The sequence below is a fragment of the Ranitomeya imitator genome, chromosome 2 (assembly GCF_032444005.1).
Source record: "Ranitomeya imitator isolate aRanImi1 chromosome 2, aRanImi1.pri, whole genome shotgun sequence".
Classification (NCBI taxonomy): Eukaryota; Metazoa; Chordata; class Amphibia; order Anura; family Dendrobatidae; genus Ranitomeya; species Ranitomeya imitator.
In genome coordinates this window covers 82,045,027-82,057,457 of record NC_091283.1, presented here as the reverse complement: position 1 = coordinate 82,057,457, position 12,431 = coordinate 82,045,027, and the positions used below count along the sequence as shown (strand labels likewise).

Here is a 12,431-nt window from a genome sequence, read left to right as displayed (position 1 = left end):
TGCAGATCTGTTGTGCCGCAGACTATTATTCCTGCACAAAGCCGCTGCCGTGTTCAGTCCGGGATAGATTACAGAAGTGAGGATTTATTAGCCTCCATTTAACTCAGCAGAGATGCTGGGGATGGTAGCAGAGCCTGCCTCTCTGTGCAGTGGGGGGAGGGAGCCTGCCTCCCTGCGTAGTGGGGGTGGGGGGCCTGCCTCCCTGCGTAGTGGGGGTGGGGAGCCTGCCTCCCTGTATAGTGGGGGAAGCCTGCCTAGTGGGGGCGGGGAGCCTGCCTCCCTGCCTAGTGGGGGCGGGGAGCCAGCCTCCCTGCCTAGTGGGGGCGGGGAGCCTGCCTCCCTGCCTAGTGGGGGCGGGGAGCCTGCCTCCCTGCCTAGTGGGGGTGGGGGGCCTGCCTCCCTGCGTAGTGGGGGTGGGGAGCCTGCCTCCCTGTATAGTGGGGGAAGCCTGCCTAGTGGGGGCGGGGAGCCTGCCTCCCTGCCTAGTGGGGGCGGGGAGCCAGCCTCCCTGCCTAGTGGGGGCGGGGAGCCTGCCTCCTTGCCTAGTGGGGGCGGGGAGCCTGCCTCCCTGCCTAGTGGGGGCGGGGAGCCTGCCTCCCTGCCTAGTGGGGGCGGGGAGCCAGCCTCCCTGCCTAGTGGGGGTGGGAAGCCCGCCTCCCTGCCTAGTGAGGGTGGGGAGCCCGCCTCCCTGCCTAATGGGGGCGGGGAGCCCGCCTCCCTGCCTGGTGGCAGTGTGGGGAGGGAGCCAACCATGGTCATGGGAAATCTAGGTCTTCAGAAGATAAGATCCCTAACTTTCAGTATATCTTTGCCCCTGGAGGTCCCAGGCGGGAGATGTTGTTGTCATGTTTCCTATCACGATTTTATCTTTCTGTAGAGATGAAACATGGCATGGATAGCATCATCCATCTGTTTGATATTACGTTGGAGGTGTTAGGCCGGCCTTACAGTGATGTGAGTGAATGCGTTATGTTCGATACTTGCCACAATGCTGAAAATATATCTCCTATAAATATCAGATAAATGCAAATCCCAATACTCATTACTGACCACTGGCAGCACAGTGTCTGAGATAATTATTTTAAACCGAGGAAGCTCTTGCCTTAGGAATTGTACTTCTCCACCTCAGAGTATAGAAATTCTAGACTTGGTGACTGGCTCTCAGCAGATCCACTGTTGTAATTAACTGTTCATAACCAGAAGGGCCTACTTCAATGGAGGTTGAAGTGACGGCTCTTTCTTACTTCCCCAGTTATAATTAATCCCATATGTTCAATGTGCGGATGATATGTCTCCTTTCCGGAGATGTTTTTTATGGAGTTTTACAACTTTTCTCCACGACTAGTGATTTCAAATTTTCATCAATACTATTAAATGAGGACAAGTTGTTTTGAAATGACAATGACCATTGAAAGAGTTGTTCTTTTCTTCGTACTTGAGGAATTCCCTTCTCTTCTGCCACTCGGCTGCCTTGCTGGGGGTGCTGTGCACTCCGGAGGATTGACAGGTCAGATGAGCGGCTTGGTTGCCCTTCGGGTCCATACTGTGCTCTCTCCCATGGTTTACATCTACAGCATGTTTGAAGCAGAAGAGCAGTAAAGCACACCAGATCCCGCTAGGTGCAGAGCAGCGCTTTCAAGCTCTACAGCAAAGAGCTTGTAATCATTGCACTCATTAAATAGGATATGTCCACCTCTGATTCATTCCAGTAGCCAGGTCAATGAGCCGTAAATTATAACATTAAACATCCCTCAGTTCTTGGGTATGAAGGGATTTTACAAGGAGATAAGTTGCAAAGCCGCTTGCTTTTCCAAGCCCTTGGCAATTTTATCCATTTAAGATTATGGGATGACGCCTATGTTTGTGGATCAAAAATAAAATTGAATTAATTGACAAGCAGAAAATGTAGTTTCTCTATAGCAGAAATTTAACTTTTTTTCTTGTATTTCTTGTTTTTGGTGCATTTGATAGGCTCCAGGAACAGGCTGCAGAGACCATCGAGGCTCTCCATGCCGCAGGCATGAAGGTGTGGGTGCTCACCGGAGACAAAATGGAGACGGCCAAGTCCACGTGCTACGCCTGTCGACTGTTTCAGAATACCACGGAGCTGCTGGAGCTGACAACCAAAAGCGTGGAGGAATACGAAAGAAAAGAGGATCGCCTGCAGGAACTTCTCCTAGAGTACCACCGGAAGCTGGTGCAGGAAGCGCCCAAATTAAAAGGGAGTGTTAAAAGGTAAGAATCTCAAGATATTCAAATGAGTTTATGTTAAAAAAAAAAAACAAACACACATTTTCAGGACTTTGTGCTGATGAATTTCTTAATATAATGAGTCAGATCATCATTATTATGATTTTCAGGACTCCATAATCCCTTTGAATCCATTTACATAAGTGATAGGAGTCCTACTGTTCTCATTCAAAAGACGGAGTCTATTGCATTGTGTTATATGCAGGTAGCGCCCCATACTGGTTGATTGTGAGAGACCTGAATTTCTCTCTTAATTTGTACCTGAACAAATTAATGAATTAAGCTGTGTTAGGCTACTTTCACACTAGCGTCGGAATCTCCCCGTCGCAATGCGTCGGGGAGAGATTCCGACGCTAGCGTTTAGCGCATTGCACAATGGAGGCAGCGGATGCATTTCTCCGGCGCATCTGCTGCCCCATTGTAAGGTGGGGGCGGAGTTCCGGCCGCGCATGCGCGGTCGGAAAAAGCGGTCCGTCAGGAGCAAAAAAACGTTACATGTAGCGTTTTTTGCTCCCGACGGTCCGCAGAAGCACGACGCATCCGTCGCTCGACGGATGTGACGTGTGGCAATCCGTCGCAAATGCGTCGTCAATACAAGTCTATGGGCAAAAAAAACGCATCCTGCAAGCACTTTTGCAGGATGCGGTTTTTCTGCAAAACGACGCATTGTGACGGATTGCAGAAAACGCTAGTGTGAAAGTAGCCTTATACAGAAGGCACCTGACTAACGGCAGCAGCCGGAGCTAGCACCGATCACGGCTTATTAACCATTTAGATGCCACAGTCAATCTATGATATTGGCAGTTAAAAGGTTTGAAAGTGACATTGAGGGCTGCCAGTGTGCTACCATAGAATGGGGGGCCTTCTGAAGACCTTGTAATCGCCATCTTGGTATATCTATGAAGCACAGCTGTAGGGCCACAGCAGTTTACTATTAGTACAAGCAATAAAGCGATCACCAGTTCAGATCCCCTAAGGGCACTGATCCTGATATACGTGACCCAATCCTTATCCTGGTCCCCATCCTGAAATGCATGACCCCCTTATCTCTAGCCTGGTAGCCATGTCCCACTCATCCCCGTCCTGGGATGCAGGGCCCTATCAGAAAAACATAAAAAACAAAAACCATTACACTTACCCTCATGCGCTCCCTCCCAGCCTTTTGTTCTGGTGCCAGCAGCTGCTTTATGCTTGTAAGCAGCGCATTGCAGAGGGACAGCCATGATTACAAGCCGAAGGACAGCTGCCGAAATACTCACCGCTCTGCACGCCAGGACTATGTGCGTGGAGGTAAGTGTAATGGTTTTTTTTAATGTTTTTCTGATGGGGCCATGCATACGAGGATGAGGAGCCATGCATACCAGGATGGGGCTGAGGGGCCATGCATACCAGGATGGGGGAAAGAGGAGGCCATGCATACCAGGATGGGGATGAGGATCCATGCATACCAGGATGGGGGGGATGAGGGGGCCATGCATACCAGGATTGGGGGATAAGGGGGCCATGCATACCAGGATGGGGATGAGGAGACCATGCATACCAGGATGGGGGGGGGATGAGGGCGCCATGCATACCAGGATGGGGGGGGGCGGGAAGAGGGGGCCATGCATACCAGGATGGGGGGGGGGATGAGGGGGCCATGCATACCAGGATGGGGGGGCGGGAAGAGGGGGCCATGCATACCAGGATGGGGGGGGGGGATGAGGGGGCCATGCATACCAGGATGGGGGGGGATGAGGGGGCCATGCATACCAGGATGGGGATGAGGAGGCCATGCATACCAGGATGGGGCTGAGGGGCCATGCATACCAGAATGGGGGCATGAGGGGGCCATGCATACCAGGATGGGGATGAGGAGGCCATGCATACCAGGATGGGGCTGAGGGGCCATGCATACCTGAATGGGGGCATGAGGGGGCCATGCATACCAGGATGGGGATGAGGAGGCCATGCATACCAGGATGGGGCTGAGGGGCCATGCATACCAGAATGGGGGCATGAGGGGGCCATGCATACCAGGATGGGGATGAGGAGGCCATGCATACCAGGATGGGGCTGAGGGGCCATGCATACCAGGATGGGGGGATAAGGGGGCCATGCATACCAGGATGGGGATGAGGAGACCATGCATACCAGGATGGGGGGGGGGGATGAGGGGGCCATGCATACCAGGATGGGGGGGGGGGATGAGGGGGCCATGCATACCAGGATGGGGGGGGGGGGGGATGAGGGGGCCATGCATACCAGGATGGGGGGGGATGAGGGGGCCATGCATACCAGGATGGGGATGAGGAGGCCATGCATACCAGGATGGGGCTGAGGGGCCATGCATACCAGAATGGGGGCATGAGGGGGCCATGCATACCAGGATGGGGATGAGGAGGCCATGCATACCAGGATGGGGCTGAGGGGCCATGCATACCAGAATGGGGGGATGAGGGGGCCATGCATACCAGGATGGGGATGAGGAGACCATGCATACCAGGATGGGGGGGGGATGAGGGGGCCATGCATACCAGGATGGGGGGATGAGGGGGCCATGCATACCAGGATGGGGATGAGGAGGCCATGCATACCAGGATGGGGGGGGGGGGGATGAGGGGGCCATGCATACCAGGATGGGGATGAGGAGGCCATGCATACCAGGATGGGGGGGGGATGAGGGGGCCATGCATACCAGGATGGGGATGAGGAGACCATGCATACCAGGACGGGGGGGGGGATGAGGGGGCCATGCATACCAGGATGGGGGGGATGAGGGGGCCATGCATACCAGGATGGGGGGGATGAGGGGGCCATGCATACCAGGATGGGGGAAAGAGGAGGCCATGCATTCCAGGATGGGGGAAGAGGAGACCATGCATACCAGGATGGGGATGAGGATCCATGCATACCAGGATGGGGGGATGAGGGGGCCATGCATACCAGGATGGGTAAGAGGAGCCCATGCATACCAGGATGGGGCTGAGGGGACCATGCATACCAAGGTGGGGATGAGGAGGCCGTGCATACCAGGATGGGGATGAGGGGGCCGTGCATACCAGGATAGGGATGAGGGGGCCGTGCATACCAGGATGGGGGAAAGAGGAGACCATGCATACCAGGATGGGGATGAGGAGACCGTGCATACCAGGATGGGGATGAGGGGGCCGTGCATACCAGGATGGGGGAAAGAGGAGACCATGCATACCAGGATGGGGATGAGGGGGCCGTGCATACCAGGATGGGGGAAAGAGGAGACCATGCATACCAGGATGGGGATGAGGAGGCCGTGCATACCAGGATGGGGATGAGGGGGCCGTGCATAGCAGGATGGGGGAAAAAGGAGACCATGCATACCAGGATGGGGATGAGGAGGCCGTGCATACCAGGATGGGGATGAGGGGGCCGTGCATACCAGGATGGGGGAAAAAGGAGACCATGCATACCAGGATGGGGATGAGGAGGCCGTGCATACCAGGATGGGGATGAGGGGGCCGTGCATACCAGGATGGGGGAAAGAGGAGACCATGCATACCAGGATGGGGATGAGGAGGCCGTGCATACCAGGATAGGGGGATTTTAAGTACAGAATTGACCACATTTTTTGCTTTAATTTTTTTTTTTTTTATAATTTCCTCCTCTAAACCCTCAGTACGTCTTATAGTCCGAAAAATGCGGTACATATAATATATTTTGCCTGTCCGCGTCACATGAGTAAGCCTCAGTTTCCTCTGTTTCAGGAGCTGGACAGGAAGCCAGGATTACGGGCTGATCATTGACGGATCCACCCTGTCTCTAATATTAAATTCCAACTGCAGCTCCAGTCATTATAAAAACATATTTCTACAGATTTGTCTGAAGTGTACTGCGGTGTTGTGCTGTCGTATGGCGCCATTGCAGAAAGCACAGGTATGTATGTGTCGCAGCATGTACTGATTGCACCATGTGTGGACGTACAGTGGCTCTGAGCGTGGTCTCTACTGACGTACACCGTGATCGTGTGTGTACCGGGCGCAGAGCGGACAGACTTCTCTAATATACTCTGTGGGGAACAACAATTGGGTAATATTTTTATAGACGATTCCTTATATTGCTCACCCGGGAAAAATGCTGTTATTGAAGATGTAATTGATCTTTTTTTTTTTTTCTTTTTTTTTAATGTATTGTTATTTTATTTTTCAGATTGTTAAAATGGTGAAAAATACTAAAGGAAACCCAATCACACTATCTGTGGGAGATGGAGCCAATGATGTCAGCATGATACTGGAAGCACACGTCGGGATCGGTACGCCATCGCTGGAGCTGCAAAATAAAATGATGAATTATCTTTCTTTTTTTTATTTTAAACGTTCTTTTTCTGAGTGGTTCTTGAATTAACACACAGATTTCCTCCCTGTACAGACAATACAGCAGGGTGTATATTATTTATAGCAGTTGTGAGGGTTGGACTGGGACTTAAAGGGGTATTCCCATCTCCAACACCCTATCCCAATATGTAGTAGGTGTAGTAATAATATTAGCAACTACCTCCAATTAGAAATGTAGTATAGTTCTTCTGATTCACTCTTTCACTTCCCTCATGTACAGTGCGTTGCAGTAGCTTAATTATCCATGATTATGACCACTAACCGCTTACTATCTAAGTAACTGAATGTAATTAAATAGATCAGAGCCACATATATTCAATTTAAATCATAGCAGAAAACTCTCAACAATATATAAATAAATATAATTATAATTATTTATATCTAAGTAACTGTCAGTATGTGAGTAGTCGTAACTATGAATACCTAAGCTACTGCAAATCCCTGCCCTTGAGGTAAGTGGCACAGCGAATGAGAAGAACTATACTACATTTCTAATTAGATGTATTTGCTAATATTATTTTTACTCCTGCTATATACTGGTATAGGATCTTGTAGATGGGAATACTCCTTTTAAAGGGTTGTTCTAATGTCCCTTTTCCTGAACATGGAGCATGGAGGCCGGTCTGATCCAGCTAGTTTCAGAGCACCGCGAGCCCGCCGTAGAGCGTAGCACTCACAGACAACGTGCTTTTTTCCTAGGAAACCTGCCACTCTGGAACTGCTTGGTGGTCGGTAGCCTAGGAAACGAGCAGTACACTAGAACATTAAAAAAAACCTCCAATAATTGATAATGGAGAGGATTTTTAATAGAAAGTAACTTGCTTTTTTATTTTATTTTTTTTCTCAAGCATTTCAATCCACTTGAAACACGCTTTTTTAATCAGATTGTGATAATTCCTACATTGTGGTTACGTTGTGTTGAATGTCATTTGTTAAAATTCAACTTGGGGCACAAAATGCGGCGTGTGAACACGGCCTGTAATCGTGCCAGGTTCCGGAACGTCATAGGGATACGGCACCCTTCCCCAGAAAACGTGAATGCAGTCATAGGAGATCACTCCAGAAGTGTTGCTTTCTGGCCTGTGTGTTTGATTTTTTTCCTTTTTAAAGGGAATGCTTAAACTTTAGCGGATCCGCATTTCAAGTCAGATTTGTAGGCAGATAATCTGGCAGGTATTATAGTTGCGGTAAAGAGTACAGGAATTTAAAGGGATATTGTGGCCCTTTGGAGTGTTGGGATGTCATCGCATCACTGTCCCAGCCGGGAGCAGATTCCTTGGGAGAGTGGAACTTTCTTCCTTTATCAGCATGGCTGCCCCTGTAAATGTTGTCAAATAGAAGGAAATTGCCTTTCACAAATCTCATAAATCCAGCGCAGGCAAAGAGAAATACTGCACAGATGTCAATCGTCTCTGCACATTCTCCCTGTGGATTTCACCCTCTTGTAATACATAGGGTAAAATCCGGTAATAACATCTGTAAGGTAATCTGCTTGTACAGTAAAAGAAAAACAAAAGTGCTAAAATCTGCAACAAATGCTTACAAATGTTAACCCTTACCGGTATCTGTAAAGACGGCCATAGGGGTTGTCCCTTGGGTCTGCTAGATTGTGTAAGGGTCTGTGATTACACACATTATTTTTTGTTTGCTGATTAGTGGGAAATACCTTTTTAAAAAGTTTTCCCCTTTTTTTTTTTTTTTTTTCCAGAATTTTACAAAATCTGTCATTTTCTTCCAGGTATTAAAGGAAAAGAAGGTCGCCAAGCGGCGAGAAACAGCGACTATGCCGTGCCAAAATTCAAGCACTTAAAAAAGCTTCTTTTAGCTCACGGCCACTTGTACTACGTCAGGATAGCGCACCTTGTACAGTATTTCTTTTATAAGGTAAGACCTGCATAATACTATGACCAAGGTAAACCGTATCCATCCCGGTAACGCACAGATCGTCTGCTGTGCAGGATGGTTTCTCAGAAAATCCGTGTTAATCACTGATTCTGCATTAGCTTGGCTCTGATAACGAGCAAAGTAAGGGTATGTTCACACGTTCAGGATTTCCATCCTTTTTTTTTCCTGACTGTTTTTTAAAAAACTGCAGCTCTTGGCAGAAAACGCAGGTCCTTTTTTTGGTCCTTTTTTGGTCCGTTTTTGATGCGTTTTTTGATGCGTTTTTTGATGCGTTTTTTTGATGCAGTTTTCTAGCCAGAGTCTGTGTGTTTTCTAGGAATTTTTTTAGGGTTAAAATGGCTGAAAATACCCTAACCCTAACCCTACCCCTAACCCTAACCCTACCCCTAACCCTACCCCTAACCCTACCCCTAACCCTAACCCTACCCCTAACCCTACCCCTAACCCTAACCCTACCCCTAACCCTACCCCTACCCCTATTCTAACCTTAGTGAAAAAAAAAAAAAAAAATTCTTTATTTTTTTTATTGTCCCTACCTATGGGGGTGACAAAGGGGGGGGGGTGTCATTTACTATTTTTTTATTTTGATCACTGAGATAGGTTATATCTCAGTGATCAAAATGCACTTTGGAACGAATCTCCCGGCGGCAGATTCGGCGGGCGCACTGCGCATGCGCCCGCCATTTTGCAAGATGGCGGCGCCCAGGGAGAAGACGGCCGGACGGACACCGGGACGCCGGGTGAGTATAAGGGGGGGAGATTAGGGCACGGGGGGGGCATCAGAGCACTGGGGGGGGGCATCGGAGCACTGGGGGGGGGCATCGGAGCACGGGGGGGCGGGATCGGAACACGGGGGGGGGGGCAGCCACACTCCGCCCACGCACTTCCGCCCGCTCCCCGCACTTCCTGCTGCAGCGGTTCTGCACATCAAATCGCAGTAAAACCCGCAGATATATTTTTGATCTGCGGGTTTTACTGCGGTTTGGACCTCACAATGGAGGTCTATGGGTGCAGAACCGCTGCGGCTCCGGAAAAAGAATTGACATGCTCCTTCTTTTTTCCGGGAGCTATTCAGCGCGTCTTTTTTTTAACAATTTCCGGACCATGTGCACAGTGTGTCCTGTTTTCCATAGGGTACAGTGTACTGTACCCTGCATGGAAAACAGCTGCGGAACCGCAGCGGCAAAACCGCCGCGGTTCCGCGGTAAAAAACGCACTGTGTGAACATGGCCTTACTGTTCAAGAAAGTTACCGGAGTTTGCTGAATTTGCATTTGACGGTAAAGTGCCTGTAGACCTCCTCGGGCGCCGATGGCTGCGGCTATCTCATCAGTACCACTGGAGAGATGGGTGATCTCAATAGGATGGATTCCTGTGTGTTACATACAGGAACCATGGCTGAGCCTCCTATCTTTAGTGTCACCCCTCTCTTATGCCATAGGTGGCACCGGTGATGTAGAATAACTCCTGCTTTTTACTCCTCTCTTTGCAGAACCTGTGTTTCATCCTGCCACAGTTTTTATACCAGTTCTTTTGTGGGTTTTCACAACAGGTAAGCACTGATTCCACTAATATTATATAGAAGACTCTCTGTTTGCCTTTAGTTAACGATGGCCTCTCACCAGTGACCACTTTTTGCTCTTATTTCATTCCCGTTGCTCCCCAGAGTATTGTGATTTTTTTTTTTTTTTTTTTAAATCCACCATATGATTCCAGATATAGGGGTCTTTATAATTTAGGACTCATTTTTACGGTTGTTACTCACAGGATCATTATGCAAATCATCTTAGAGACTCGCCCCAGAGGATCCTGTTAGCAATTCCCGCTTAGTAAAGACTGTAAAAATTTGCACTAAATAAAATGGCCCCTATCTCGAACCATATAGCAGATTAAAATAAGGAATGCTAAGGAGAGCAGAGAGAATAAAATAAGAGAAACAATGGTTACTTTTGACTCTAACAAAAGATTTTTACCATGTCCCCAGAGAATCCCGTGAGCCATGGCTGCTTGGTAAAGACCATATAAAGGCCCAACTCTCTAAACCATATGTTGGATAAAAAAACAACTAAAATTGGAATACTCAAGAAAGCAACGGGAGTAAAAATAAAAGCAAAACTGGGCAGCTTTTGACTCCAAGTTGTGTAAGAGCCGATGAGGGATAAGCGTGGCAGCAGGGTGCGGTAATGGTTCTAGGGTGTGCGGGGAGAGATCTGTCTAGGTGCGGACTTGCTTTGGCTCTGCTTTGATATGTGCGTTGTCTTCAGCAGTCAGGTACTGATCTAAAGATTGTACGACGTCACCTTTAGTAGTTTTACAAGCGTGAGGCAAGGAGGAATAAACATGAAGCTGATGTTCCAGCAATAACACCACCAATAAAATAAGTCTTACAGGGGAATAGCTCTTCTCTACTAGCTCCACAACTTGTAAAAAGTTCTATATTGTGCCAAACGTGTGTGTCCTCTAGTGACACAAATAATCCCGAAGGTACAATCCCAGCCTGGAAAAAGTGATTTTCACGTTAGTGGCTACCTTTTCTTTTCATTCTGCAATCTTCATTCCTTCATAGATTTTCATTCCTCTTATGTTTGCAGCTTTCTATTGTGTTCAGACTTCTCGCACTTGGCGGTGTTCCTCCCAGTAATACATGCTGTATTGTTGGTTCGATGCATCCAGTACAGCTTCATTCCTGGAGTGATTTTCCTTCTACAGCTTATGAAGGATCACTGTGCTTTCCTATCTGCAGCCTTAGCGTGCATTTATACCGATTATGGTACCCAAGTGTTCTTATTAACGCTCATTGCACCATAACTTTCCATGTAAATAGGCTGCCGATGAATGAGCAAATCACTTGTTTATCGTGTGAAATGATCTTTTGTGCAGCCCAAAAGATGATCATTCTCGGTGATGCATTGTCCTATGTATACAATCTATAACAAATTGCTTTTTGCACCTTTTTTACTTTGGTCTGCCTGTGTAAAGGCATGTAAATATCCACTAATCAGGAGAACTTTACCGATCACTGCTGCTATTAGGTCCGTGTAAACAGTAAATTAAGTGTTTTTCCTCAATCGCTCCTTTTCATCTGCTGTGTACAATCTCTCCTCCTCCCTGAGCTGAGACAACAGGCGGCCAGGAGCAGACCAGGGGTGTAAGCTATACAACCGCACCGGGGCCCAAGAACTAAGGGGGTGGGGGGCATTTCCTCCTCCAAAGTCAGTGGAATTGTTCATTGTGATGAACTATTGGACTACAAAGGCTCCATATGTTCTTGCACTGGGGCCCTTTTCTGCCTGTGTCCCCTCTTGAGCGGACCTCTGACAGATTTGTGTCAGATTTTGGAGATCATTTCCCTAAATGTAAGATGTCCCCTCTCTGAATGCTTCGCCATCTTTGATTAAACAGGACCTTTCACTGGATTTAGTTTCTTTAAACTTCTGTGCCCATCTGTTCCATATTATGCTCCTTATCTCCTGTAATGACGATGCCAATTTACCCTTCATCCGAGAACTATGGGGGCGAGGTCGTGATTTGAACGGCTAGCGTCAGAGGAGATAAAGCAAACGATAGCAGAAAAGTTGTGTGGTGTATGAAGGTAAAATAGAATCATTATTTCCTGGGGCATAAAAGATAAAAAAATATTCCACAGTCAGTGGAGCAGCAACAATTGTAGGAGGAACGCAGATTAAATAAAGAAAAAACAAATCCAGTGACTCGTTCTCCTTTAAGACTGTAGAATTAAATTTGATTAATTTTTACATTAAGGAAGCAAATGAATAATGATCCGTGCCAGCCATACACGTCTGATATCACTGAGCTGAATGTTAAAGAAACACTCCCAGTTTTATTTTCTAAATCTGTACCCCCGAGCCGGATTGTCACACTATGCGCTTTTGTTAGAGACCATGAGGTACTTCCATGTAGTTCAGCC

General features: G+C 48.2%; 1 protein-coding gene across 4 annotated transcripts in view; it reads left to right on the top strand.

The window, feature by feature from the left end:
• ATP11C (ATPase phospholipid transporting 11C) overlaps nucleotides 1-12,431 on the top strand; it is a 192,471-nt gene that overhangs the window by 155,931 nt on the left and 24,109 nt on the right. For all 4 annotated transcript variants that reach the window (XM_069747029.1, XM_069747030.1, XM_069747032.1 and 1 more), the window contains exons 19-23: nucleotides 1,972-2,235; nucleotides 5,973-6,141; nucleotides 6,415-6,517; nucleotides 8,338-8,483; nucleotides 9,996-10,055. In XM_069747029.1, coding sequence (XP_069603130.1) covers nucleotides 1,972-2,235; nucleotides 5,973-6,141; nucleotides 6,415-6,517; nucleotides 8,338-8,483; nucleotides 9,996-10,055 — 742 coding nt within the window. The remainder of the gene's footprint in view (nucleotides 1-1,971; nucleotides 2,236-5,972; nucleotides 6,142-6,414; nucleotides 6,518-8,337; nucleotides 8,484-9,995; nucleotides 10,056-12,431) is intronic.